The sequence below is a fragment of the Aquarana catesbeiana genome, linkage group LG02 (genome assembly GCF_042186555.1).
Source record: "Aquarana catesbeiana isolate 2022-GZ linkage group LG02, ASM4218655v1, whole genome shotgun sequence".
NCBI lineage: Eukaryota > Metazoa > Chordata > Amphibia > Anura > Ranidae > Aquarana > Aquarana catesbeiana.
Window position 1 is genome coordinate 357,207,452 of NC_133325.1, and position 24,649 is coordinate 357,232,100.

Genomic DNA, 24,649 nt, shown 5'->3' on the forward strand with positions numbered 1-24,649 from the left:
ACAATCCGTCCCCTCCGCCGAAGGGAATGGTATTCTTGATAGGAATCTCCGGCATTTCGCATTCTCTGGGGTTGCCGCCAGGTCTATCTCTGGTAAACCCCAAGTCCGGGAGATGAGGGCGTAGGCCTGTGGGTTCAGAGACCACTCGTGGTTGGAGGTGAAATTCCTGCTCAGCGAGTCGGCCAGCACATTCTGGACTCCCGAAACATAGATTGCCCTTAGGCTTAACAGGTTCACTTGTGCCCACTCTAGGACAGGACGGACCTCCTGCATCATGGACCTACTTCTGGTGCCCCCCTGCCTGTTGACATAGGCAACCGCAACCTTGTTGTCCATTCTCAGAAGAACATGTCTTCCTCTCAAGAGGGAGCTGAAGGACAGGAGCGCCTGGAGTGCTGCTCTCATTTCTAACACATTTGACACTGTGTCCTGTGCCCTGAATGGCCAGCGGCCTTGAGCCGCAAAGTGCTGATGGTGAGCTCCCCACCCCTGCAGACTGGCATCTGAGGTCACCGTCTCCTGGTGAGGGGTGATAATGTTCTTGCACCTTCTTAAGTTGCGAGGCCGAGTCCACCACAGCAATGATTGCTTCACGTCCTGAGGGATGTGAATCGACTGGGACATTGAAATCCCGTTCCACTGGCGCAGGAAGGAAATCTGGAAAGGCCTCGAGTTCCACTGCGCCCACTGAACCATCGGAATGGTGGATGCCAAAGAGCCCAGGATACTGAGGCATGTTCTGGCTGGTAGCCTCTTGGCCGAGATAGCCTTCTTCACCTTCTGAATCAGGGGAGGAATCTTCTCCTCTGGAAGCTCCACCGTGTTCTCTCTCGTGTCCAGCTCGGCCCCTAAAAAGACCATTCTCTGAGTGGGATAGATATTGCTTTTCTCCCAGTTTATCAGCCACCCTAGAGACTGTAAGGTGGAGACCAGGATTCCCCGATGCTGGATGAGAGATTCCTTGTTGTCCGAGAGAAGCAGGATGTCGTTCAGGTAATGGTGGACCCTTAATCCCCTCTCTCTCAAGTGGGCTATCACGGGCAATAGGACTTTTGTGAACGTCCTGGGTGCGGTGGAAATTCCAAACGGAAGACTTCGGAATTAGAAGTGCCAGCTGTTTATCGTAAATCGGAGGAATCTCTGGAACTCTGCGTGAATCGGGATATGTAAGTATGCGTCTCGAAGATCGATTGAGAGCATCCAGTCTCCCCGATTTATCACCTGGAGAATTGATTGAAGGCTCTCCATCCTGAATGTTTCTACCCGAATTGACCGGTTGAGTTTCTTTAGGTCCAGGACGGGACGAAAGTCCCCTGACTTTTTCCTTACCAGGAAGAGTGGGGAATAGAAACCTTGACCTCTTTGAGATGGTGCGACCTCCAATATTGCTTGTTTCCTTAACAGGTCCTGGATATACTGGACCAAGGACAGCCTTTTCTCTCTGGAAGGAGGAAGTTTGGTTGCGCAGAAGTGACCCCTTGGAGGGCGGTTCTTGAACGACCACCTGTGCCCGACCGGATGGTGGATACTGTCCATGGATCTTTTATCAATTCCGCCCAAACCAACTTGAAACTTGTGAGCCTGGCACCCACTACCGCTGGTTGGGCGGGCGTACCTTTAAAACGGTTTTTGTTCATTGGAGGCCGGGGTCTTGGTTTTTTGGAACTTGAGGAAGGACGTCTGAGGGTTCTTCCAAGTTCTCCTGTACTCCTTCCCAGGCCTATAGGATTTTGCATCCCTGTATCTTTCCGGGAGATTGTGCTTGAAGGGAGGCGCTCTTTGCTGTTTTGGTCTTCTGTCTGAAGGGATAAGACCAGACTTCCCACCTGTCACTTTGGATATTGCTGTATCCAGCTTTGCGCCAAAGAGGTTAATTCCATCATATGGAATCCTGCACCAGTTGGACTTTGAGGCCGGGTCGGCTGACCAGGATTTAAGCCACAACGCCCTCCTGGCCATTGCCGTGGCTAACATAGATCTCGAAGCGGACCTAATGGTATCCACCGAGGCTTCCGCCACAAAGTCTCCTGCGAGACTGAGTTCCTGTAGGGCTTTAACGATCTGGGCTTGATCTGCGCCTTCAGCCACGAGTTTCACGGTGTTTGCAGACCACCCGAAAATAGCTTTCCCGACGGCGGCCAGTGCCACTGCTGGTCTGCAGGCACCCCCTGCGAAACGTAAGCCCTTTTAAGGTCCGTATCCACCTTTCTGTCCAGGACATCCCTGAACGTCACTGCGTCCTCAATGGGAAGCGTCACATGCCTGGCTAGGCGCATCAAAGAGGCATCCACCACTGGAGGGGAAACCAGGGGAGATACCCTGGGTTCTTTTAGAGGATACAACTTGGTAAGCCTGTTAGAGAGACTAACTTTCTTCTCTGGATTCTGCCATTCATCTTTAATAAGCTCATCTAGTTCCTCTATGAATGGAAAGGCTTCAGGTACTTTCTTGAGATTTGGAAAATACTTCCTTTGTTTCTGTTGTACCTCTTCAGGTTCTTCCCAGTTAATCGCTTCCTTGACCGATTTCACAAAGGGGCCTATGAGCGAAAAATCAAAGCCTGCTGCCGCCTCCAGTTCTTCCTCATCTGACGGGAATTCTTGTTCCCTAGATGTACTGGGATGGAATGGGGAGGTGCTTAGGGCTGTAACCTCCACGTCTGGAGTTGAGATATGCATAGCAGGGACTCCGGTAGGCTCTACAGTGACCAGTTCTTTCTCTCTGGTGGCTTCATCCATGCATTTGCGGCAGGCTAATCTGTCTGGTAGGGCTGTGGCCCTGCATACCCAGCAAGCATTCCCTGCCGGCCGGGAGGGATGTGCAGGAGACTGACGTCTACGTGCAGGGGATCTCCTGTGATAGGAACGCCTATGCCTGGAGTAGGAACGACTCCTCCTACGGCTTCCTCTGTGGGCTGAGCGACTTCGCCTATGGCTGGAGCGGCTTCTCCTGCGAGAGGTCTCTCTTCGTCTTGATTTTGACGACCTTGATGACCTGCTAGGGCTGACCAATTAGGCAGCATTACTACGATCCTGCTCTCTTTTTCAATCTTCACTACTTACCATGGAAATCCCCCCCCCCTTACCTATTGGGCTGATGGTGATCTGCTGGGGCAGCGGTCTCCATGGAAAGGAAACTGTGATAGACCTGGCAGAGATATAGGCAGGTATAAACATGCACTCAGCCAAACACAGGTACCAGATAGACCTGGCAGAGATATAGGCAGGTATAAACATGCAGTCAGCCAAACACAGGTACCAGAAGAAAGGAGAAACCACTTACCCCAAGGGGGAACGCCAGAAGGAAAAACAGAGCTGATAAAGCAGTCAGGGTGTCTTCAGGAACCAGAGGCATCATATTATGACAGATTGAGGCTTTCAAAAGAACCACCATGGCCGCCAAGGTCACGACCCGCCCGCACATGCTCAGTAGCAGCGCGCCCCGCTCGGCGCCATCTTGGAACCTGGCGAACCGACCAGGCCGCCCTGAGAGTGTGCACCGCACACACAGAAGGAATGAAAAGTGTAATGGAGACCGCTGCACACAACTAAGCCTATTTAAGGCTTATACTGGAGCCGCAACATACCCCTGAGATCACCAGAGTGGGGTTCCTTCCATCTAGCTCATTTAGAGGCTGTACAGGTAAGGACTTCCACCCAGGAGAGGCTAGAACCTGGCTGGGGCGAATTCGGTAAGGGGGTGCTTCTGACATCTTCAGTCCTTCAGGTGAGGAAAAATAAGAGAATACTGGGGCGGGGGCCATCTTTACAACTTATAGCTATGTGGTCCTATCAGGTTGTGAGGGGCGGAGTCACAACCCAAAGTGTATGCTGCCATGATGCGACAGGAAAAACAAACATACATACTCGCCTCTGTGCTGTAGCATCGCTTTAATACTGCAGCTGTCCCCTGCTGGCTCTAAGCCTGAGAACTGAGCAATCACATGACCGCTGATCACTTCTCGATCTTCCTGGATCTTCCTTCTATGCTCTGCCACATCAATGCTCACAGGGCAGGGGAAGGGCAGGAGTGAGTGGCTCTGTGACATCGGCTGCCAGCTGTATTTAGCCTGCTATCGGTTGATTCTGGGTCACAGGAATGCAGAACTAAATGCACTGTTGTGACCCAGAAGAGAAATATAGCCAAAATAGGTTTGGCTTACTTTTCTTTTACAGTGATTTTAAAGTCTTGTTTTTAAAAAAAATGGCACTGCTGCCATGTCCTAGCCAATCAGGAGGAGAGTACCAGACAGCTACTACACTCGTGGACATAACTGGAGAGAGATGGGGCTCAGGTAAGTAATTATGGGTTGCTGGGAAGAATGCATTAAGATGAAAAACCTTCTGCCTTTACAACTCCTTTAAAAGAGAAGTATGTTTTTGTTTTTTTTTTGCAGCTTTATACTTGCCTAGGTGGCCTCTGCACTGAGAACATGGCTCGGTTCTCAGCTCCCTGAGCAGAGAGCTGTAGCCTGTCAATCAGCAGCTCTCCGCTCTTCTCCCTCCTCGCTCACTGGAGCGCTGAGCTGTGGAGGGGCGGGGAGCGGCTGTCCCAGCGGCTCGCTGAGAGGCTGAGATGGGCATCAGTCCAGGCACCTGGTGGATCCAGACTTTATTGTCGTGATGATGCGGTGCCTGGGCTGAAGTCCGCTCTCTGCTGAAAACGGGTCACAGGAGTGCAAAATTAATTGCACTCCTGTGATCCATAGGAGAAGCCCAGCCAAACAAGCTCAGGCTGGACTTCTCCTTTAGCGCCGGTTCACATTAGAAGCGACACGACTTGCAGATCACCTCACCGAAGCGACCTGCACACGACTGCCGCGGCGACTTGCAAGACGACTTCTGTATAGAAGTCTATGCAAGTCGCCCCCAAAGTAGTACAGGAACCTTTCTGCTAAGTCGGAGCGACTTGCGTCGCTCCGATTAGAACGGTTCCATTGTACAGAACGGGAGGCGACTTGTCAGGCGGCTAGGTCGCCTGACAAGTCGCCCCCATGTGAACCGGCTCTTAACAGTCATTTTAACATTTCAATGAAGTTAAAAAAAAAAAATGGTAAGCAATAAGCAATACCTTACGTTGTAACAGCACAGCCTGTGCATATTGGATATCAGCCTGCATGCTAAAATATCTTATTTTAACATGCAGGTGGGTATAAACAAGCCCTCAGACTAAAAAATACCTCTGAAATGATCCCTTAACATTTATTGTACCAAAGGAAATACTCACACAGAATGGGACTTTAAAGCCAACTGAAAATCATAATACTAGGATAAACAGACATCAGTACTTTAACCAGTTCAGCTCTTTGGACATACTACATACATCCAAAGAGCGAACCTTTAACCACAAGCTGATGGCTGCAGTAGCAGCACAACCGGGAACACATTCGCTGGCGGGGGATAGAGAGACTGCAGTGAGACTGAGGCAAATCCGTGCCTCGATCTCACATGCAAACAATGAAACCGGAAGTGATGTCAATTCCAGTACAGTACAGCCAGGGGACACTTCTAACCATAGGCATGCGCTATGCTACATATTTTTGGTAAAAAAAATCCCAATAAGCCCAATATGTTGATTGGTTTGCGCAAAAGTTATAGCGTCTACAAACTATGGGATATATTTATGGCATTTTTATTTTTTTACTAGTAATGGCGGCGATCAGTGATTTTTAGCAGAACTGCGACATTGCGGCGGACAAACTAGATAACTAACCATAACTTTTGACACTTTTTTTGGAACCAGTGACATTATTACAGTGAACAGTGCTAAAAATATGCACTGTTACTGTACTAATGACACTGGCAGGGAAGTGTTTAACCGGTTCAATACAGGGCATTTTCACCCCCTTCCTTCCCAGACCAATTTTTAGTTTTCAGCGCTGTCGCATTTTAAACGACAATTGCGCAGTCGTGCGACGTTGTACCCAAACAAAATTGACGCCCTTTTTCCCCCACAAATAGAGCTTTCTTTTGGTGGTATTTGATCACCTCTGCGGTTTTTATTTTTTGCGCTATAAACAAAAGAAGAGCGACAATTTAAAAAAAAAACACAATATTTTTTACTTTTTGCTATAATAAATATCCCAATTTAAAAAAAAAAAACAAATGTTTTCCACAGTTTCGGCCGATACGTATTCTTCTACATATTTTTGGTAAAAAAAATCGCAATAAGCGTATATTGATTGGTTTGCGCAAAAGTTATAACGTCTACAAAATACGGGATAGATTTATGGCATTTTTTTTTAAAATGTATTTATTTATTTTTTTTACTAGTAATAGCAGCGATCGCGATTTTTTTTCGTGACTGCGACATTATGGCGGACACATCAGACACTTTTGACACATTTTTGGCACCATTCACATTTATACAGCGATCAATGCTATAAAATTGCATTGATTACTGTATAAATGTGACAGGCAGGGAAGGGGTTAACCACTAGGGGGAGACGAGGGGTTAAATGTTTCCTAGGGGAGTGATTATAACTGTAGGGGGAGGGGACGCACAAGGGGAGGAGACCGATCGGTGTTCCTCTGTACTGGGAACACAGATCGGTCTCCTCTCAACTGACAGGACGTGGATCTGTGTGTTTACATCGCGACATCGTGGCCGCCGGGCACACGCACCGGGTCCCGAGCAACGCGGCGGGCGCGCACGCCCCCTAGACAGCCGGGAAGCCCAGGCCGTCATATGACGTACACCCGGAATGGGAGATCCCATCTGTGGACGTCATTTGACTATACGCCGGTAATGAAGTGGTTAACACCAGGGGCGATCAAAAGGTTAAGTGTGTCCCTAGGGGGTGCTTGCAAACTGTGTGGGGGATGGACTGACTGGGTGAACACAGAGATCCGTGTTCCTGCTTAGCAGGAACAGAAGATCTCTGTGTCGTCTCCTGTCAGAACGGCGATCTGCCTCGTTTACATTGTCAATCAAATCCAGTGAGCAGGGAGTGGGGCTGAGCCACACTGTGTATGTCTATGGACACAGAGAGCCCTGCTTGGGAGCGAGCCTGCGCATCTGTTCCCATAGCAAGAGGCTTGCACACACAGAAGAGAAGGAGCCCAGAGCGCCAGCGGGGGACCCAAGAAGAGGATTTTCAGGGCTGCTCTGTACATTACATTGCACATCCCAACATTGGACATATGGGTGTGGTGCTGGATGAATTGGATGGTTTTATAGTAGTAAAAACCTGGCAGAATGTTTAGGCTAGGCTACAATCTTATATCTTTTGATTTCCAACAGAGTAGGGCTTTGACACGTGTTTTTTGTAATTTGGGATGGAAATGTGGCTAGCTTTGAATTTTGTGACTGTTGATTAAGTTTTATGGTTACAACTGGGTCAAAGCAACAAGTAGTGTATTATGTGTTTAACTAACATTGGCTACATTAAAGTGGTTCTAAGCCTAAGTTCACACTAAGCTGTGGGAATGAAGCCGTGCCAGTTCAGCTGAACTCGATTCACGATTTCACTCCCGCATGTCAGTCCCGATTTCGGCCGCAATTTCAGAGACATCTGTGCAGGTTTCTGCACAGATGTCAATGTAAATCGCAGCCCGAAATCACAAAAAGTAGTACAGAAACTACTTTTTGAAATCGGTGCAGCGCCGCAAATGCAGCGTCATACCGATTAGGACGGTGCGATTGCCGCTGATTTGACATGCAATTTGACATGCGATTTGAACCAGGGCTTAAAGTAGTTTTTTTTATCCTTAATACATTCTATGGATTAAGATGAAAAACCTTCTGAGCTCCCCCCAGCCCCCTTACACTTACTTGAGCCCTATCTGGATCCAGAGGGAGTCTCTCTCCTCATTGACTCAAACAGCAGAGGGAGCCATTGGCTCCCGCTGCTGTCAATTACAGCCAGTGAGCCAATGAGGGGAGAGCGGTGGGGGGGTTGGCCAAGCCAAGACAATGTCCATTCACAGGAGCGTAGCTCGGGAGTGAGCCTGCTCGAGTGCCCCCGTAGGAAAAGGCTTGCGATTGGGGGCACTCGGCAGGGAGAAGGAGCAAGAACCGCCAGCGAGGGACCCAAAAAGAAGAGGATCGGGGCTGATGTGTGCAAAATCATTACACAGAGCAGATAAATATAACATGTTGGTTATTTAAAAAAAAATAATAAAACCTTTCCAATCACTTTAATGAGAAAACAAATAGATTGGGTGCCCTGACAAGAAAGTCAACCAAGAAATGACTTTGAGATTAGTAACTCTGTGCATACTTCTCTAAGCTTTTTCCCAGAACAGTCCTCCCTCATTTACAAAATGTGTGTGCAAGTGGACTCTCTCATTTATATACTTTGTCAGAGGTCTGTGAGCCAAGCAGAATATTTGGCCTCATCTCATGCAATTATAAAACAGTTGGAACTGGCTATACTAAATGTAGGTATTAACGATACTTAGGCATGTATAGAACACTAATGCCCCGTACACACGATCGCACATTCCGACAGCAAAATCCATGTTTTTTTTCTGACGGATGTTGGCTCAAACTTGTCTTGCATACACACTGTCACACAACCCGTACGACGGGCCAAGAAAAATGAAGTTCAATAGCCAGTGCGGCTCTTCTGCTTGATTCCGAGCATGCGTGGAACTTTGTGCGTCAGAATTATATACACACGATTGGAATTTCCAACAACGGATTTTGTTGTCGGAAAATTTGAGATCCAGATCTCAATTTTTTGTTTGACAGAAATTCCGATGGAAAATGTCAGATGGAGCCTATACACGGTCGGAATTTCTGACAAAAAGCTCCCATCTAACATTTTCCGACGGAAAATCCGACCGTGTGTACGGGGCATTATTGTACAAATGTGTGTTGCTACCAAAGCCACAATTTTGAGCTATAGAAAGAAACAAGAGGTTCCCAACTGCTCAGAGGTTGTGGTGGAATGTTGTAACGAAAAGGATGTCTGCTAGAAGAAACATTGGATGTTTCCACATCTAGAATGTCTAATAAGTCTTCCACATATATTAGTCAACTCTTTTGATGTCTGTAAATTACTTTAATGGACTGCTTTGGATCAATACCAGCGTACATATTAATGTTTTAAATAAAAACGTAGAAAGTCAGCTGGTACTGTGAATGTCTAAACCTAGGAGACTTAAAGTGATTGTAAAGTCTCATTTTTTTTCTATAAAAATAAGCAACATGTTAAACTTATCTGCTCTGTTGCAGTGGATTTGCACAGAGCAGCCCGGATCCCCCTCTTACTGGCCCCTCCCTCCTGTTGAGTGCCCTCACAGCAAGTAGCTTGCTATGGGGGCACCCAAGCTGAGCTGTAGCTCCGTGTGTGCATTCAGACACGGAGTTGCAGTTTGGCCCCGCCTCCTCTCTCTCCCGATTGGATAACTGACTTTGATTGACAGCAGCGGGAGCCAATGGCGCTGCTGCTGCTGTGTCCAAGCCAATCAGGAGGGAGAGTGGCGGACGGCCGAGACACTCGTGGACATCACTGGACAGAGATGGGGCTTGGGTAAGTATTAGAGGGGCTGAGGGGGGCTGCTGCACACAGAAGGTTTTTTATCTTAATGCATAGAATGCATTAAGATAAAAAAACCTTCTGACTTTACAACCCCTTTAATTTAGGATTAGGCATCTAGTAGTACAAAACATTTTAATGTGCCATGGTGTTGATTTTTCCATGTTTTATCTATGAGGTTTTTACCTTAAGGGCTCATTCACACCATGTGCAGAGACCTGAGTTTTTCTGCATGCGTTCTGCAAGGGCACAAAAAAAAAAAAAAAAAACAATTGTCTATCAGATCTAATTCACACCACAACACTATTCAGTAACAGTATTCTGTGCGGGAAATAACTGGCATGACATCAATACTGGGCACATAACCGACGTTCGTGAAAACTGATGTGAAACTGATGTAAACTCGTGCCTCTGCAAGCAAAATCTGCGTGGTTTTCCCATCAGTTTTCATGCACCTATGGTGTGAACAAGCCCTAATGCACTCTCTGCATTAAGGTAAAAAACCCTCTGTGTGCAGCTCCCCCCTCTACCCCCCCTTAATTTTTTTTTTCCTTTTGGATAGATCAAGGAAGGGTTATAAGCCCTGTCAGATTTGTTTGGCCATTTTGTCTCATTGCGTAGATTTCCCTTCACCTCCTGTCTCGTAGCCAAACAGGAAGTTAGAGGAAATCCCTGCAAATGAAGGGAATATTTTGGGGACACCCAGGTCACCAGAACTGGTGTCCCCATTGGAAGATTTATCCTCTATTACTTTTCTGGGAATAACCCGACAATTGGGATTTTCTTTTACTTTCACTTTCAATGATGATGGCTAACAGGACAAATAGAGAGGGGGAATCTCCCGAATGGGGGCACAGACGGTAATAAAAACTGACAGGTAACCTAATTCCTCTCCCTATCCAAAAAAAAAAAATGCCTTTAGTTGAAGTTTAAGATGTTTTCTTGTATCTCTCTGTGACTGTATTACTGATATTTGTACTGGCTCTGCACACCTCGTGTGGACAACATAAAGGCTCGGTTCACACGGGGGCGACTTGTCAGGCGACCTAGCCGCCTGACAAGTCGCCTCCCATTCTGTACAATGGAACCTTTCTAATCGGAGCGACGCAAGTCGCTCCGACTTAGAAGAAAGGTTCCTGTACTACTTTGGGGGCGACTTGCATAGACTTCTATACAGAAGTCGTCTTGCAAGTCGCCCCGGCAGTCGTGTGCAGGTCGCCTCGGTGAGGCGACCTTCAAATCGTGCCGCGTCTAGTGTGAACCGGCACAAAGAGTTCCCACGTGCCTGCCTGGATTTTTATTTTATATTACAGAGAAAGCAACACGAATGGCTGGAAAACAAATGTAGGAGGAAATACCCCAAACTTCCAGCAACTGACAATCATGACAGATTTTGCTGTTAGATTGTATTCAAGATGTAAAACGCCAAGAGCTGACTGCGTCCACCAGGTTCCATTTTAGATAGATTAGCCCCTTCATTACATTTTAAACATGGTGCTTCAGACTGCATAAAAGTAACCATTCAAATTACAATGTCCCTATTGGAGAAAGAAGCAATACCATTTTCAAATATTGTTTCTATGTAATACATGATCATTTACAATGCTAGGATGATCTTTTCAGCTGAGAGACAACTTGAAATAATGAATTATGCAGAATGGAAAGGGTAATACAGTGTAAAGTTGTCTCAAGATGCAAATAAAAAATATACTTGTTTAGAATACAATATATCATATTAAAAAAATGTCATCTTTGTGTTTTAGCCTGTTCCATTCAACACTCATTTTCACTGCGGCCTGAATGATGGGACTTTAGTGGTAATCAGTGGCTCTGTCCTTCCATCAGGTGACAGGTATGTATGTAATGCTGGCTGGTGACAAACATTATAATAGTGCTTGGTCTACAGGGATGAATGAGTAGATGGCTTGTCGGATGATTGCAGAAAAAACAAGAATTTACAGGCTGTGACTGAAGTCATTTTTTTTAGGAGAATATATAAGGTCAAAGCTAAATTACAGTACCCATCAGCAGTAAGGATGTGGTACTAATATTGAAGTTGATTTTACAGAGAATGTAAAACATTCCATGAAAGCAAGTGTACTATTTGCTTTCTATAAAACTGCATGGTATGTCGAAAGTGATCAGAAAAATTGTACTATTACATGGCTAGCATAAACATACTTTCAGGATAGCCACATTATGATAAACATAATAAAATAATCAATAGTAACCAATTACTAAGGCATACTCCATTTACTTTGGCATTTAATAAGCAGCCAATTTAGTCAAAGTTTGCTCTAACCAGATGTAATAAGTAAGAGAACTAACTCCAGTTGTGTTTTGGGATATATCATATGTGAGAAAGCTGATTTTTTTTTTTTTGCATGGTATTAGTAAAAATGTTAATACTGTAAGCAACAATTTGCAGTGTTAACCTTGGGGAAATAAACTTGCAAATAAAATACAATTACCATTTAGACATGAAAAACAGACACGCCATTTAGAAGAAAAAATGCCGTACAAGTGTCATACCAACATGCATGGTATGTTTCCACTGACTTTGGCATGCAATCTATTCCAAAGGTCACAAGTTTGGAATAATTAATGCTTTTCCTGTTTTTAGTTTCGTTTTGAAGATTGATGGGCTGATTATCTAAGTTTCGGTTCAATCCCGCACGAGTTTGGTCTGAATGCGATGGGAATTCAGCCATACAATCTGTATGGCTGAATTTGCATCGCACAGACATCGCATGTTATTTGCACAGTGGTGCGAATCACATGCGATGTCTGACATCGCAGAAGTGGGAACCGGCCCTAAAGAGTCATTTCAGTTTCGTTCTGTTTTCACAGGACTACCTAATCTATGTATTTGACATGAACAAAGGCTTTAGTAAAAATTACTGCTTTAGGAGGTCATTCTAAAGCCTAGTACACACTACTAGTTTTTTTTTTTTTTCATTCAACCCAGAAGGGCTGATCAAAAAAAAAACCTGATAGTTAAGGAGGAATCACTGTACTAACTATGCTAACTATCTACCCCGCTGGTTTCATGATAGTACAATGTTTACAGAGCTTATGAGATGTAAAAATTATTTTTCTGTAAAAAAAAAAAAAAAGAAAGGAAAAAAGTAAATTTTTTTTGTATATAGTCTTATTTAAAACAACCCTTGCTAAGTACCGTAAGTACTGATAATCTGAGAGTACTTTGATACTTGTTCCTATATGAAAATTCTGCTTCAACCACTTTACTTTAGGTTGCTGATTCCCACATATCCTCATTGCTTTACTCATGGTGACTGACAGTTATACGATTGGTGGCTTACGCCACTTCCTCAAATATGATCTGATGATGCCATTTGTTATATCTCAGTCACTCCAAAACTGGGGACATAAAGATGTGCTGGTATTATAGGAACTATTGAATCACAGAGGTAGGGAATCTGGTGCCTTTTTTTTTTACAGACGATGAGAACACTCTGGCGCAGTAAAACAAAGAGAACACAGAAGAACATTACAACTATACAAACAATATGCAAAAATGCATATGCACACAGAACACCGGGGATAGTGCATCCTCCACCCAGGGTGAGGGGTAAATACTTTGCTGGGCTTTGCTCTATCAGCTCCCCACATTGCTTTTACTTTGTGATCACTATTTTATATACATTTTTATGGATCGATGTTGGTATTTGAAATTAACCCATCCATTTTAATCTACACCATATGAAGGCATTTTTTCTTTCCATATATCTTCTGATGTGTGTTTTCGGCTTTCATTGTTTGCATTTCGGTTGATCTCCATCTGGGTTCCTGCCTCATCTTCATGGAAGAAGATGATCCATTATTGGTTCTGACCTTTGGGACTTTTTAGTTTTGGTTTTAGCAGTGTATATTTATTTATTTTTTTTTTATTACTATTGATACACATGATTGTATCACCATATGATATACTGCACGTATATTGTTCTTTATCACCTTAGCGCTACATTTTGTTATACTTTTCCTATTAATTTTGTCAATTTGTATGTAGCTGCTCTCACATATTGGATTAGCGCAGTAATACTCCTCACTTTCACGTTGAATAAATATTGACTTGTTTCTAGCCCTGTGTGAATATGTATTAGAGACATAGAACCAGAGGTGGCAAAATAAATACATTTATTGATTAGTGAAAAAGGAAGGCATAAAAGACAAATCTTTTCTTACAGAAAACTCTATACATCTAATTCATTTTTACAAGAACTGATCAAAAGCAAAAATATTTTCAGTATTCTCTAATATTCCAGTTAGAAGTGGATTTACAGTGTAGATAAACTGGCTGCTGTATTTTCTTATCTCAGGAACTATGGCAGTGAAATCAGTGCATCTGATTTCTGTCCACCAGAACTGACAATTATAAGGGAGCCCCAATCTTGCTGCTTTATTTTACACATCCATTCTTGGCCTTGCAGTTAAGCTGGCCATACTGTAGATGGATCAAAATTTAGCTGGTTCAGCAGTAGACATTTTCAGATGAAATTGTTGTTATTCAGAGATTTGGATGTATCTAAACTAATAACTAACTAATCCAAAATAAATTATTATTATGAAATGAATTATTCGAATATGAATTTGAATTAAAAAATTTTAATTCAAAATGGAAACATATTGCAATAAATACAGTAAGGTATAAAAGTGAAATAAGATGATGATTCCTATTAAGGCTGCTATATAGAATAGAAAATGAATAGAATAGAATAAAACAGAATAGAATAGAATAAAACAGGATAGAATAGAATAAAATAGAAAGGAATACAAAAGAATTGAATAAAAAATAAAAATAGGAACAGAATAGAAAATAAAAGAATAGAATAGAGAATAAAAGAGCAGAATAAAATAGACAGAATATAGCCATCTTCCAAAATTCAAATATCAAAATTATAATTTTGAATGGAGTAGAATCAAAAGGAAAGAACATAGCTGTCTTCTGAATTTTGAAAAGAATAGAATAAAATATAGCCGTTCTCCAAAATTAGAATTTTGAATAGAATAGACCCAGCTATTATTTACAATAAATTCAGATCAATTTGAATACTTTAAAATTTGAAACCGGTTGAAAATGAATAAATTAAATGAAACTAAACTAAACAAATTTCATTACCAATGCAACAAAACAAAATGAGTAACTCAACGAAAGTTAAATTTTTTTCATTCTGCACGTCTGTTCAGCAGTGACTGGTCGAATTTTGATCCATCTATGGCTATTCCCGCTCAACAGAATTTGATCTAATGATTGACTTCTTTCAAATGGAAATGTTGGAAAAATGTTGTAGATCGCCAGCTGCAGCCCGAGTCAGTGTATTCTGACAGCAGAATACAAGGGCACAGCATCCCCTCATGAATGGGGTAATCCGTGTGTATGTTATTCAGCTCAAGCACACACCTATGAATGAAAAACATAATTTTATTATGGAGCTAGCCTCTAAAAAGTATTGCAATGCTGCTGAAAATTTTGCCGAACATATGATAATTTCTTTAATGATTGTACAGGTTTGCTGTAAATTTCCAATGTGGAAATGAAGACATTGCTTTCCATTTCAATCCTCGATTTGATGATGGCCTTGTTGTCTGCAATACCAAGGAGCATCAAAACTGGGGAAAGGAAGAACGCAAACACGAGCTGCCTTTTCACAGAGGACAGCCCTTTGAGATCCGCATCCTGGTTACACAACATGACTACAAAGTATGTATTCATTGTAAAGAACAGGTGTGTTTTTGTTACTTACACTTTTAGTCAGGTACAGATATAAGGTAAATTATCCAACAACCAACTGTTGAGTACATTTGTATAACCGAAAAAATATCAAAGTAAATAGAGGCTGCTTTGTAAACTAGTCACAGCCATAATATTAACATGGAGAAAGGGCCTGCTAACAGCATAGATTAATATAATATCAATGAAAATAGTAACAATCCTTAACGTTATTGTAAAGTCAGCAGGTTTTTTACCTTAATGTTTTCTATGCATTAAGATAAAAAAGCCTTCTGTGTGCAGCAGCCTCCTCAGCCCCACTAAGGCTGGCCATACACTATACAATTTTCTGATTCAATTTCCTTTAGATTTACCTTCAACTATGTAGTGCAAGGGCCTGTCTGATTGCATACAAATTGAAAGGGTTTAGGTTTGACCTCATATTATATGGTTTTGGTAAATCTAAAGAAAAGTTGAACAGGAAAATTGTATAGTGTATGGCCAGCTTAACACTTACCTAAGCCAACTCTAGATCCAGCAATGTTGCATGAGACACTTGGCTGGCCAGGACTCCCCTCCTCACTGGCTATGACAGCAGCGTGGCGCCATTGGCTCCCACTGCTGTCACTCAAAGTCATTCAGCCAATGAGGAGAGAAAGGGGGCAGGGCCAGGCCGCGGCTCCGTGTCTGAATGGACACATGGAGCTGTGACTAGGCTCGTGTGCCCCCAAAGCATGCTCCTTGCTGTGTAAACACTCAACAGGAGGGAGGGGCCAGGAACACCAAAGAGGGACCCAAGAAGAGGAGCATCTGGGCTGCTCTGTGCAAAACCATTTTACAGAGCAGGTAAGTATAACATATGTGTGTGCACTGTGCTACCCAGATAGCAAGGATAACTTACCCCACATTTGTGGCAGTATTGAATTGTAAGTCTTGTCAACTTGCTCCACATCCTCCCTGGCAAGTTGTACACTTGCAGAGCACTTGAAGCACATGTTCTAGTTGACACATTTACAATTTGTAGCAAGTTTGTGTGGCAAGTCTCTAGCAAGAGTGAAGTTGCAGTGGTGAGTCTACAGCAAGAACCCCGCAAGTCTCAGTTTTTGGCAAGAAAAAAGCAAACAGCGCAAATCTATAATCTCACAATCTGGTGATAGTGAACCCACTGCTATTAACCTAATCCCTTACTGTACGCGTGTGAAATACATTCACTCCAAGAATCATTTATAATGATGAACCCTGTGTCATTGCATAAAAAAATTCATCTATCATACAAAAATTATTTGTTTCTATGAAACAATCCCAAATAGCAAGTGCTGCAGCAAGTACACATTGCATGACTCCAGATCAACTTTCTTTGCAAACATTCTGCAAGTTCTGGTTCAGTTGTGTTGTGTAATAGTTATCCCACCACAGGGGCCACTGTGGCTGAATTTTCATCATTGCTCCCTGCTGTGTGTAAGGTTTTTCTTTAATTGGTGCTGGGGCAGCTATAGAAATCACTTTGGAAGTGATGTGCAGGTGAGTGGTAACCATGAGATCTGATATGGAGTTTAGGGAGGTAGAAATCAAGGAGTGACTAACTTGAATATCTCATTGGTGTAGCACAATTTGGAATGTGTTATTTTTCCTTGTTTATATGCTGAGATTTAGCAGAAAATGTGTGTATTTAATGAGAGGTGGAAATAGAAACCTCAAAGAGGACTACAAATCCCAGCAATACAGTAACAATACAGAATACCACCAGCTATAGGGGATGTATATAGAGTCATGCATTGTATATAGAGAGATGACTGTACTGTGCTGTAAAGAGATCTATGTACTGTACTGTATACAGGGAGATTAATTAATTGCGCTGTATATAGAGAGATCCCCTTCATGGGGATTTTTTTGCATTTTCTGCTAAATCTCAGCATATAAACATGGAAAAATAAAACATTCCAAATTGTGCTACACCAATGGGATATTTGGGTTAGTCACTCCTTGATTTCTACCTCCCTGAACTGCATATCAGAGCTCATAGTTAACCACTCACCTTTCTGCACACCACTCTCAAAGTGATTCTATGGCTGCCCTAGCACCATTTAAAGAAAATCTTACACACAGCAGGGAGCAATAATGAAAATTTAGCCACAGTGGCCCCTGTGGTGGGATAACTATTACATAACATAACTGAACCAGAACTTGCAGAATGTTTGCAAAGAAAGTTGATCTGGTTTCATGCAATGCAGACTTGCTGCAATTGTGCAACAAACTTGTGAAGCTTAGCAAGTCATTTTCTAACTTGCAGCACAATTACTTCCTATCTGGGTAATGAAAAACACCTGTTTGTTCTGCCACTTAATATTCAATAAACATGCAAATGAGGTTTAACAACTGTGAAAAAACAATGTGAAAAGGAGACAAATAATTCCACAGTAGCGCACTAATTAATCTACAAATCTCCTATATATTAAAATCAACAGAAAAGGCCTATACATAATAAAAAAGTGTCCATATATTGTAGCATATCCAAAAAATATATGCTAACATATGCAAATCAATATGGTAATACAGTCCGACTAAAGTGATGAAAAAATAGTGTGATGAGCTTTATTCTTAAGGCATGGAAGTGGCACACATAAATTTCGTGAAGGATTTTGGTGGATCAACGAGATTTTGTTTCACTATTGTTTCACACTATTTTTTCATGGACACTTTTTATTATGTATGGGCCTTTTATGTTGATTTTAATATTTAGGAGATTTGTAGATTAATTTGTGCGCTACTGTGGAATTATTTGTCTCTTTTTCACATTTACAGTTATTTTTACATAAAAAAAAAAAAAAATATGAGACATTACAATCACTTTAAGTTTACAATAGAAATATACAGACAACACATTCATTATAAAGACCCTTTAATGTCATATTTTAGTCCGTTATAGAGATATCAACAGCAACTGCAGTACTTCATTAGGGGGGAAATCATTCACCTACCAAATAGAACCCACGTCTAAAGTTGTAACCCTATGCAAAGTGTATAACCCTAATGCATAACTAAAGCCAATGTGCAATTCAAATAGATCATACATGTACAAACGCCTACATTATTAATAAGGACAAATATTAATGTTAACCACTTGATGATTTAAACCTAGTAGATACATCCTAAAAAAAAGAAAAAACAAAAAAAAGTTTGTTTTGCAATCTTTCTAAAAACTATAAACTAATAACTAGAACTTTTAAAAATGGGTGTACTTGCTCGCTGTTATGTTGTGCTATTGAGTGCTATAAGACTCACACCTATACACCCTCTCTAAACTTGTATCAATGTGCAAAATTTTATTGAAAAGGGGTGCCACGCTCCCAAATGCGTCCCTTTAAATCTGTTTGCATAGCAATTTTCAAACTCAGCATATGATATAAAACCATATATAACATTAACAAAACAAAACAAACAATGCATCAGTCCATAAAGTGCCCTTTTGGTATGAATTTGTTTGCATATGCTCAATCTTTAAAAAAATAACAAAACAGGCTTGTGTTCACATATCCAAACGACTGCTTCCTTAAAGTGGTTGTAAACCCTTATAAAACACTTTTCACTACAGGTGAGCCAATAATAAGGCTTACCTGTAGCTACCGTGAATATCTCCTAAACCTGCATGGTTTAGAAGATATCCTCTGTAACAGCATGTGCCGACGTCATCGGTACATGCGTTCAGATGGCGTGCCGTCACCGTCGGCTGCCGCGCGCATTGTTCGGGAGTGACGTCATCTCTGCTCTTGACAATCACAGCGCTGGAGCCCGCGATACCCGGAAATAACTTCGGGAGACATGTCGCCGGGCAGAGCAGTGTACCGGGACTGCTGCGGGGGGCTTCGATCTAAGGTGAGTATTTCATAATGAGCTAGTATGCTATGCATATTAGCTCATTATGCCTTTGTCTTGCAGGTTTGTTTTTTTTTTTTCAGTGGGTTTACAACCACTTTAATTAGAATTCAACACTATGTGCTCCAGTCATCCACATGCATTAGTGATAATCCGCTCATCCGATGTACCTTCACCTGGGGGATAAGTCCAACCAATGGTCTATATGCGCTTTTTTTCCCTCTCTGGGGATCTCTTTTACGCTGTTTCGTTTCTTAGCTGGCGATCCTGAGATTAGAATCCTCCTTCTCTTACACTTATCTCCATATGCCCAAATAAGTATAAAAACACTCACATTTTCTTGGCCCCTCCCCTATGCGTTACGCCACAGGGCTACGTGGCTTCCTCATATCCCCCTGAGGACGCCACATGACACTGTGGCATAACGTGTAGGGGAGGGGCCAATCTATCATCACGCGGAGGCACGCATTTTGAGCATACTGTGTAAATACTGTCTGATTGTCTTATACCCGCACTGTGAGGACTGAATGCTTTTTTACAGTTTGGTGCACTCTAAGCATCAGGAAAATATGAGTGTTTTTATACTTGGTGTTTAATAAACTGGTGGTTTTAAAAGATAAAGCACTATATCCAGCTTTCTCCCTTTATGATTTGGGCGTATGGAGATAAGTGTACGAGCAGGAGGATTCTAATCTCAGGATCGCCAGCTTAGGAGTGAAACAGCATAAAACAGATCCCCAGAGAGAGACAAAAGCGCATATAGACCATTGGTTGGTCTTATCCCCCAGGTAAGGGCACATCGGATGAGGGGATTATCACTAATGTATGTGGATGACTGGAGCACATAGTGGTGAATATTAATTAAGGAAGCAGTTGTTTGGATACAGTGGCTTGAAAAAGTATTCATACCCCTTGAAATTTTCCACATTTTGACATGTTACAACCAAAAACGTAAATTTATTTTATTGGGATTTTATGTGATAAACCAACGAAAAGTGGCACATAATTGTGAAGTGGAAGGGAAACGATAAAATATTTTTTAAAATTATTTACAAATAAATATCTGAAAAGTGTGTCGTGCATTAGTATTCAGCCCCCCTGAGTAGAACCACCTTTCACTGCAATTCTTTTTGGGTATGTCTCTACCAGCTTTGCACATCTAGCGAGTGAAATTTTTGCCCATTCTTTTCAAAATAGCTCAAGCTCTGTCAGATTGGATGGAGAGCGTCTGTAAACAGCAATTTTCAAGTCTTGCCACAGATTCTCAATTGGAATTATGTCTGGACTTTGACTGAGACATTCTCACACATGAATATGCTTTGATCTAAACCATTCCATTGTAGCTCTGGCTGTATGTTTAGGGTTGCTGTCCTGCTGGAAGGTGAACCTCCGCCACAGTCTCCAGTCTTTTGCAGACTCTAACAGGTTTTCTTCTACGATTGGCACCATCCATATTCCCATCAACTCTGACCAGCTTCCCTGTCCCTGCTGAAGAAAAACAGCCCACACAACATGATGCTGCCACCACCATGTTTCACGGTGGGGATGGTGCGTTCAGGTTGATGTGCAGTGTTAATTTTCTGCCACACATAGTGTTTTGCTTTTAGGCCAAAAAGTTCAATTTTGGTCTCATCTGACCAGATGACCAGACCTTCTTCCACTTGTTTGCTGTGTCCCCCTCATGGCTTCTCCCAAACTACAATCGGTACTTCTTATGGCTGTTTTTCAACAATGGCTTTCTTCTCGCCACTCTTCCATAAAGGCCAGATTTGTGAAGTGAATGACTAATAATTGTCCTTTGGACAGATTCTCCCACCTGAGCTGTGGGTCTCTGCAGCTGCTCCAGAGTTACCATGGGCCTCTTGGCTGCCTCTCTAATGCTCTCCTTGCCCGGCCTGTCAGTGTAGGTGGATGGCCATCTCTTGGTAGGTTTGCAGTTGTGCCATACTCTTTCTATTTGCAAATAATGGACAGTGCTGCATGAGATGTTCAAAGCTTGGGATATTTTTTATAACCTAATCCTGCTTTAAACTTCTCCACAACTTTATACCTGACCTGTCTGGTGTGTTCCTTGGCCTTCATGATACTGTTTGTTCACTAAGGTCCTCTAGCAAACCTCTGAGGGCTTCACAGAATAGCTGTATTTATACTGAGATTAAATTACACACAGGCAGACTCTATTAACTAATTAGATGACTTCTGAAGACTTGGAATTGGATCCATTAGATTTTAGTTGGGGGTATCAGAGTAAAGGGGATGAATACAAATGCACGCCACACTTTTCAGATATTTATTTGTAAAAAATTTTGAAAACCATTTATCATTTTCCTTCCACATCACAATTATGTGCCACTTTGTGTTGGTCTATCACATAAAATCCCAATAAAATACATTTACGTTTTTGGTTGTAACATGACAAAATGTGGAAAATTTCAATGAGTATGAATACTTATTCAAGGCACTGTGTGTGAACCTAAGCCTGTGTTTTTTTTTTTTTTTAAAGATTGAGCATATGCAAACAAATTCATACCAAAGGACTCTTTATGGACTGCTGCATTGTTTCTTTTGTTTTGTTAATGTTATTAAGCCCTGGTTCACATTCGTGCGATTTGACATGCGATTTGACATGTCAAATCACATGTAAAATCTGTGGCAATTGCCGGCAATGGCACCATTCTTATCGGTGCAACGCCTCACTTGTGGTCCCGCGCCGACTTCAAAAAGTAGTTTCTCTACTACTTTTTGAGATTTCAGGGTGTGATTTCCATTAACATCTGTGCAGAAACCTGCACAGATGTCTGTGAAATCGCAGCCGAAATCGGGACTGACATGTGGGTGTGAAATTGTGCGAATTCAGCTGAACTCGCATGTCTTCATTCCCGCAGCTCAGTGTGAACCTGGGCATATGGTTTGATATGATATGCTGAGTTTGAAATTCGCTATGCAAACAGATTTAAAGGGACACTAGCACATTAGCATTTGGGAGCGCGGCACCACTTTTGAATATAATAATAACTAAAACATTGTCCTGACAATTCATTTGAGCTTGCATGTGTGTGTTGAGTACAACAAACTTCTTAAATATTATACCATTATATAGTGATGTTGTTGACATAGTAATTTAAGCCTTAGTATTCTCAGTTTTTGTAACTGCTAATTCTAGAAATCTGAGAAACATAGATAGGCATGGAAGAGTATACAGTATACCCACAGACATATGTAGGTTGCTAATGGCACAATGTGTTTTGATGATGACCTTTATAATGTAGCTAGCTGTTAGCACTGATGTCTGCATGCTTTTCAGCTAGCAAATTATTTATTAGCCTCAGTGGTGTCTTTTTTTTTCTTCCCTGCCTCCCTGAAGTGGCCTAAAAATTTTTTTAGGCTAAGGGAAGTTGTGCCATGCCTACATCACCACTTGCTATCTAAAATCCATAGCTAGTTTATAGAATAATTGTCAGGGAGTGACATTGTAAGTGGCATTGGATGTCCTCTTGTAATGACATGGGATTCATCCGAGGCACAGATTACAGTTAAGCATTGTAGTATGGTATATTTAATGCTGTTTCCAGCAACTTAATTTTATTTAGTTAATAGAGGCCTTTATATAGTGCCAACAATCTATACAGTAAGAACTTACAATCAAATCCCTTAAGCATAAATACTAGGGCCCATTTTATTTATACTTATATAGCTTATACTTATACTTATATAGCACTGTCAAGTTACGCAGCGCTAAACATATACATTGTACATTCACATCAGTCCCTGCCCTCAATAAGCTTCCAATCTAAGGTCCCTAAATCACATTCATACATTTACATACTAGGGCCTATTTAGAAAGGATCCAATTAACCTACCAGCATGTCCTTGGAGTGTGAGAGGAAACGGGAGTACCCAGAGGAAACCCACACAAAGAAAACATGCAAACTCCAGGCAGGTAGTGTCCTGAATCAGCAACCCTTTTTGCTGCTAGGTGAAAGCGCTAACCACTACACCACTGTGCTGCTCTTAATTTAAGACAGGATCCAATTACCGTATTTATCGACGTATAACACGCACTTTTTTACCCTAAAAATAGAGGGTAAATCGTGCTTGCGTGTTATACGCCGATATCTGTATTTTTACTAAAAGGTGGTCCTCCCTGGGTGCCACCTAATGGGAGGGTGTCAGGCTGGCCACACCGCCTCTCCTGGCCGTGACCCACTGCCCCCCCTACGTAACTCGATGTAAAACGAAGCTTCTGAATCTCCGCGCTGATGCTGCTCTCCTCCTCCCACTCCGCCTCCTCCTCCTGTGTAGCTTTTGATTGGAGGAAGAGAGCGATCACCTGACCATCAATGAAGGAGAGCAGTCACATGACCGGGTCCACGAGAGAGAGCGGCGTTAATGGAGGTATGTGAGTGACACAGGAGGAGCGGTGTAGAAGGGGCTGACAGTGTGAAGTTCTCTCAACTCTAGAGTATGCCCTCAGTGCTCTCCCTGTCCTAGCGCTGTGAGTGCAGGGGTGGGGGGGGTCTTTATAATGTAAGGGGATTGTTTGTTGTACAGGGGCAGTTTGTGTTGTACAGGGGCAGTTTGTGTTGTACAGGGGCTGTTTGTTGTACAAGGGCAGTTTGTGTTGTACAGGGGCTGTTTGTTGTACAAGGGCAGTTTGTGTTGTACAGGGGCTGTGTAAAGTTTTTTTCCTAAAACTTCCCTCTTAAAGTTAAGGTGCGTGTTATATGCTAGTGCGTGTTATATGCCAATAAATACGGTAACCTACCAGCATGTCTTTGGAGTGTGAGGTGAACCCACACAAGCAGAAGGAGAACATGCAAACGCCATGCAAATAGTGTCCTGACTGGGTTTTTAACCGGGAACCCTAGTTCTCCAAGGCTAATCACTAAGCCACCACGCTGCACCATGAGGATGAATGGTACTGCATAGAAAATGCATCAGAAACACACAGATGAAAAACACATGAGTGCCTAATTATTTTTTTTATTATTGAAAATGAAATAAGCACATTTGGGGGTGCAGAAGAAAAATAATGGAGAACGTAGGTACAAAAGGAAATTTGCATAACGTCCAGAGTAGCAAATAGTACTTTTTACAAATATAAACAGTTCCAGTATACAGGCATACCCCACTTTTAAGTACACAATGGGACCAGAGCATATATGTAAAACGGAAATGTACTTAAAGTGAAGCAATACCTCTTTTTTACTTCTAGGCTGTAGTGTGGGCGTCAGGGGCTGTAGTGGGGGTGTCTGGGGAACACTCATGTAAATAGGCTCATTTGATGCAAGAGGGGATCATTTGATCCAATCCATCCCCCGGACATCGCAATGTGCACAGAGGACACTGGTGCTGTGGAGAGGCTGGATGGCATTCTGTGACTGACAGGGAAGCCGGAAGAACCACCGAGTGGATGTGATGTCACCGGAGGTGGGGAGGCGGCCAGGATACAGGAAGAGCACACTGGAACAGGGCTGCATGCTCAGAGCCTCAGTTCCTTATACTGCGGCTGCATGGTGCGGGAATGTTTGTACTTGTGAGGCACTTTACGTACACTTGCG

General features: G+C 42.5%; 1 protein-coding gene across 1 annotated transcript in view; it reads left to right on the forward strand.

Annotated features, from left to right (window-relative positions):
• Positions 1–24,649, forward strand: part of LOC141127999 (galectin-9-like) — a 51,872-nt gene that overhangs the window by 4,861 nt on the left and 22,362 nt on the right. The window contains exons 2-3 of the mRNA XM_073615010.1: positions 11,248–11,336; positions 15,014–15,206. Of these exons, the coding sequence (XP_073471111.1) occupies positions 11,248–11,336; positions 15,014–15,206 (282 nt within the window). The remainder of the gene's footprint in view (positions 1–11,247; positions 11,337–15,013; positions 15,207–24,649) is intronic.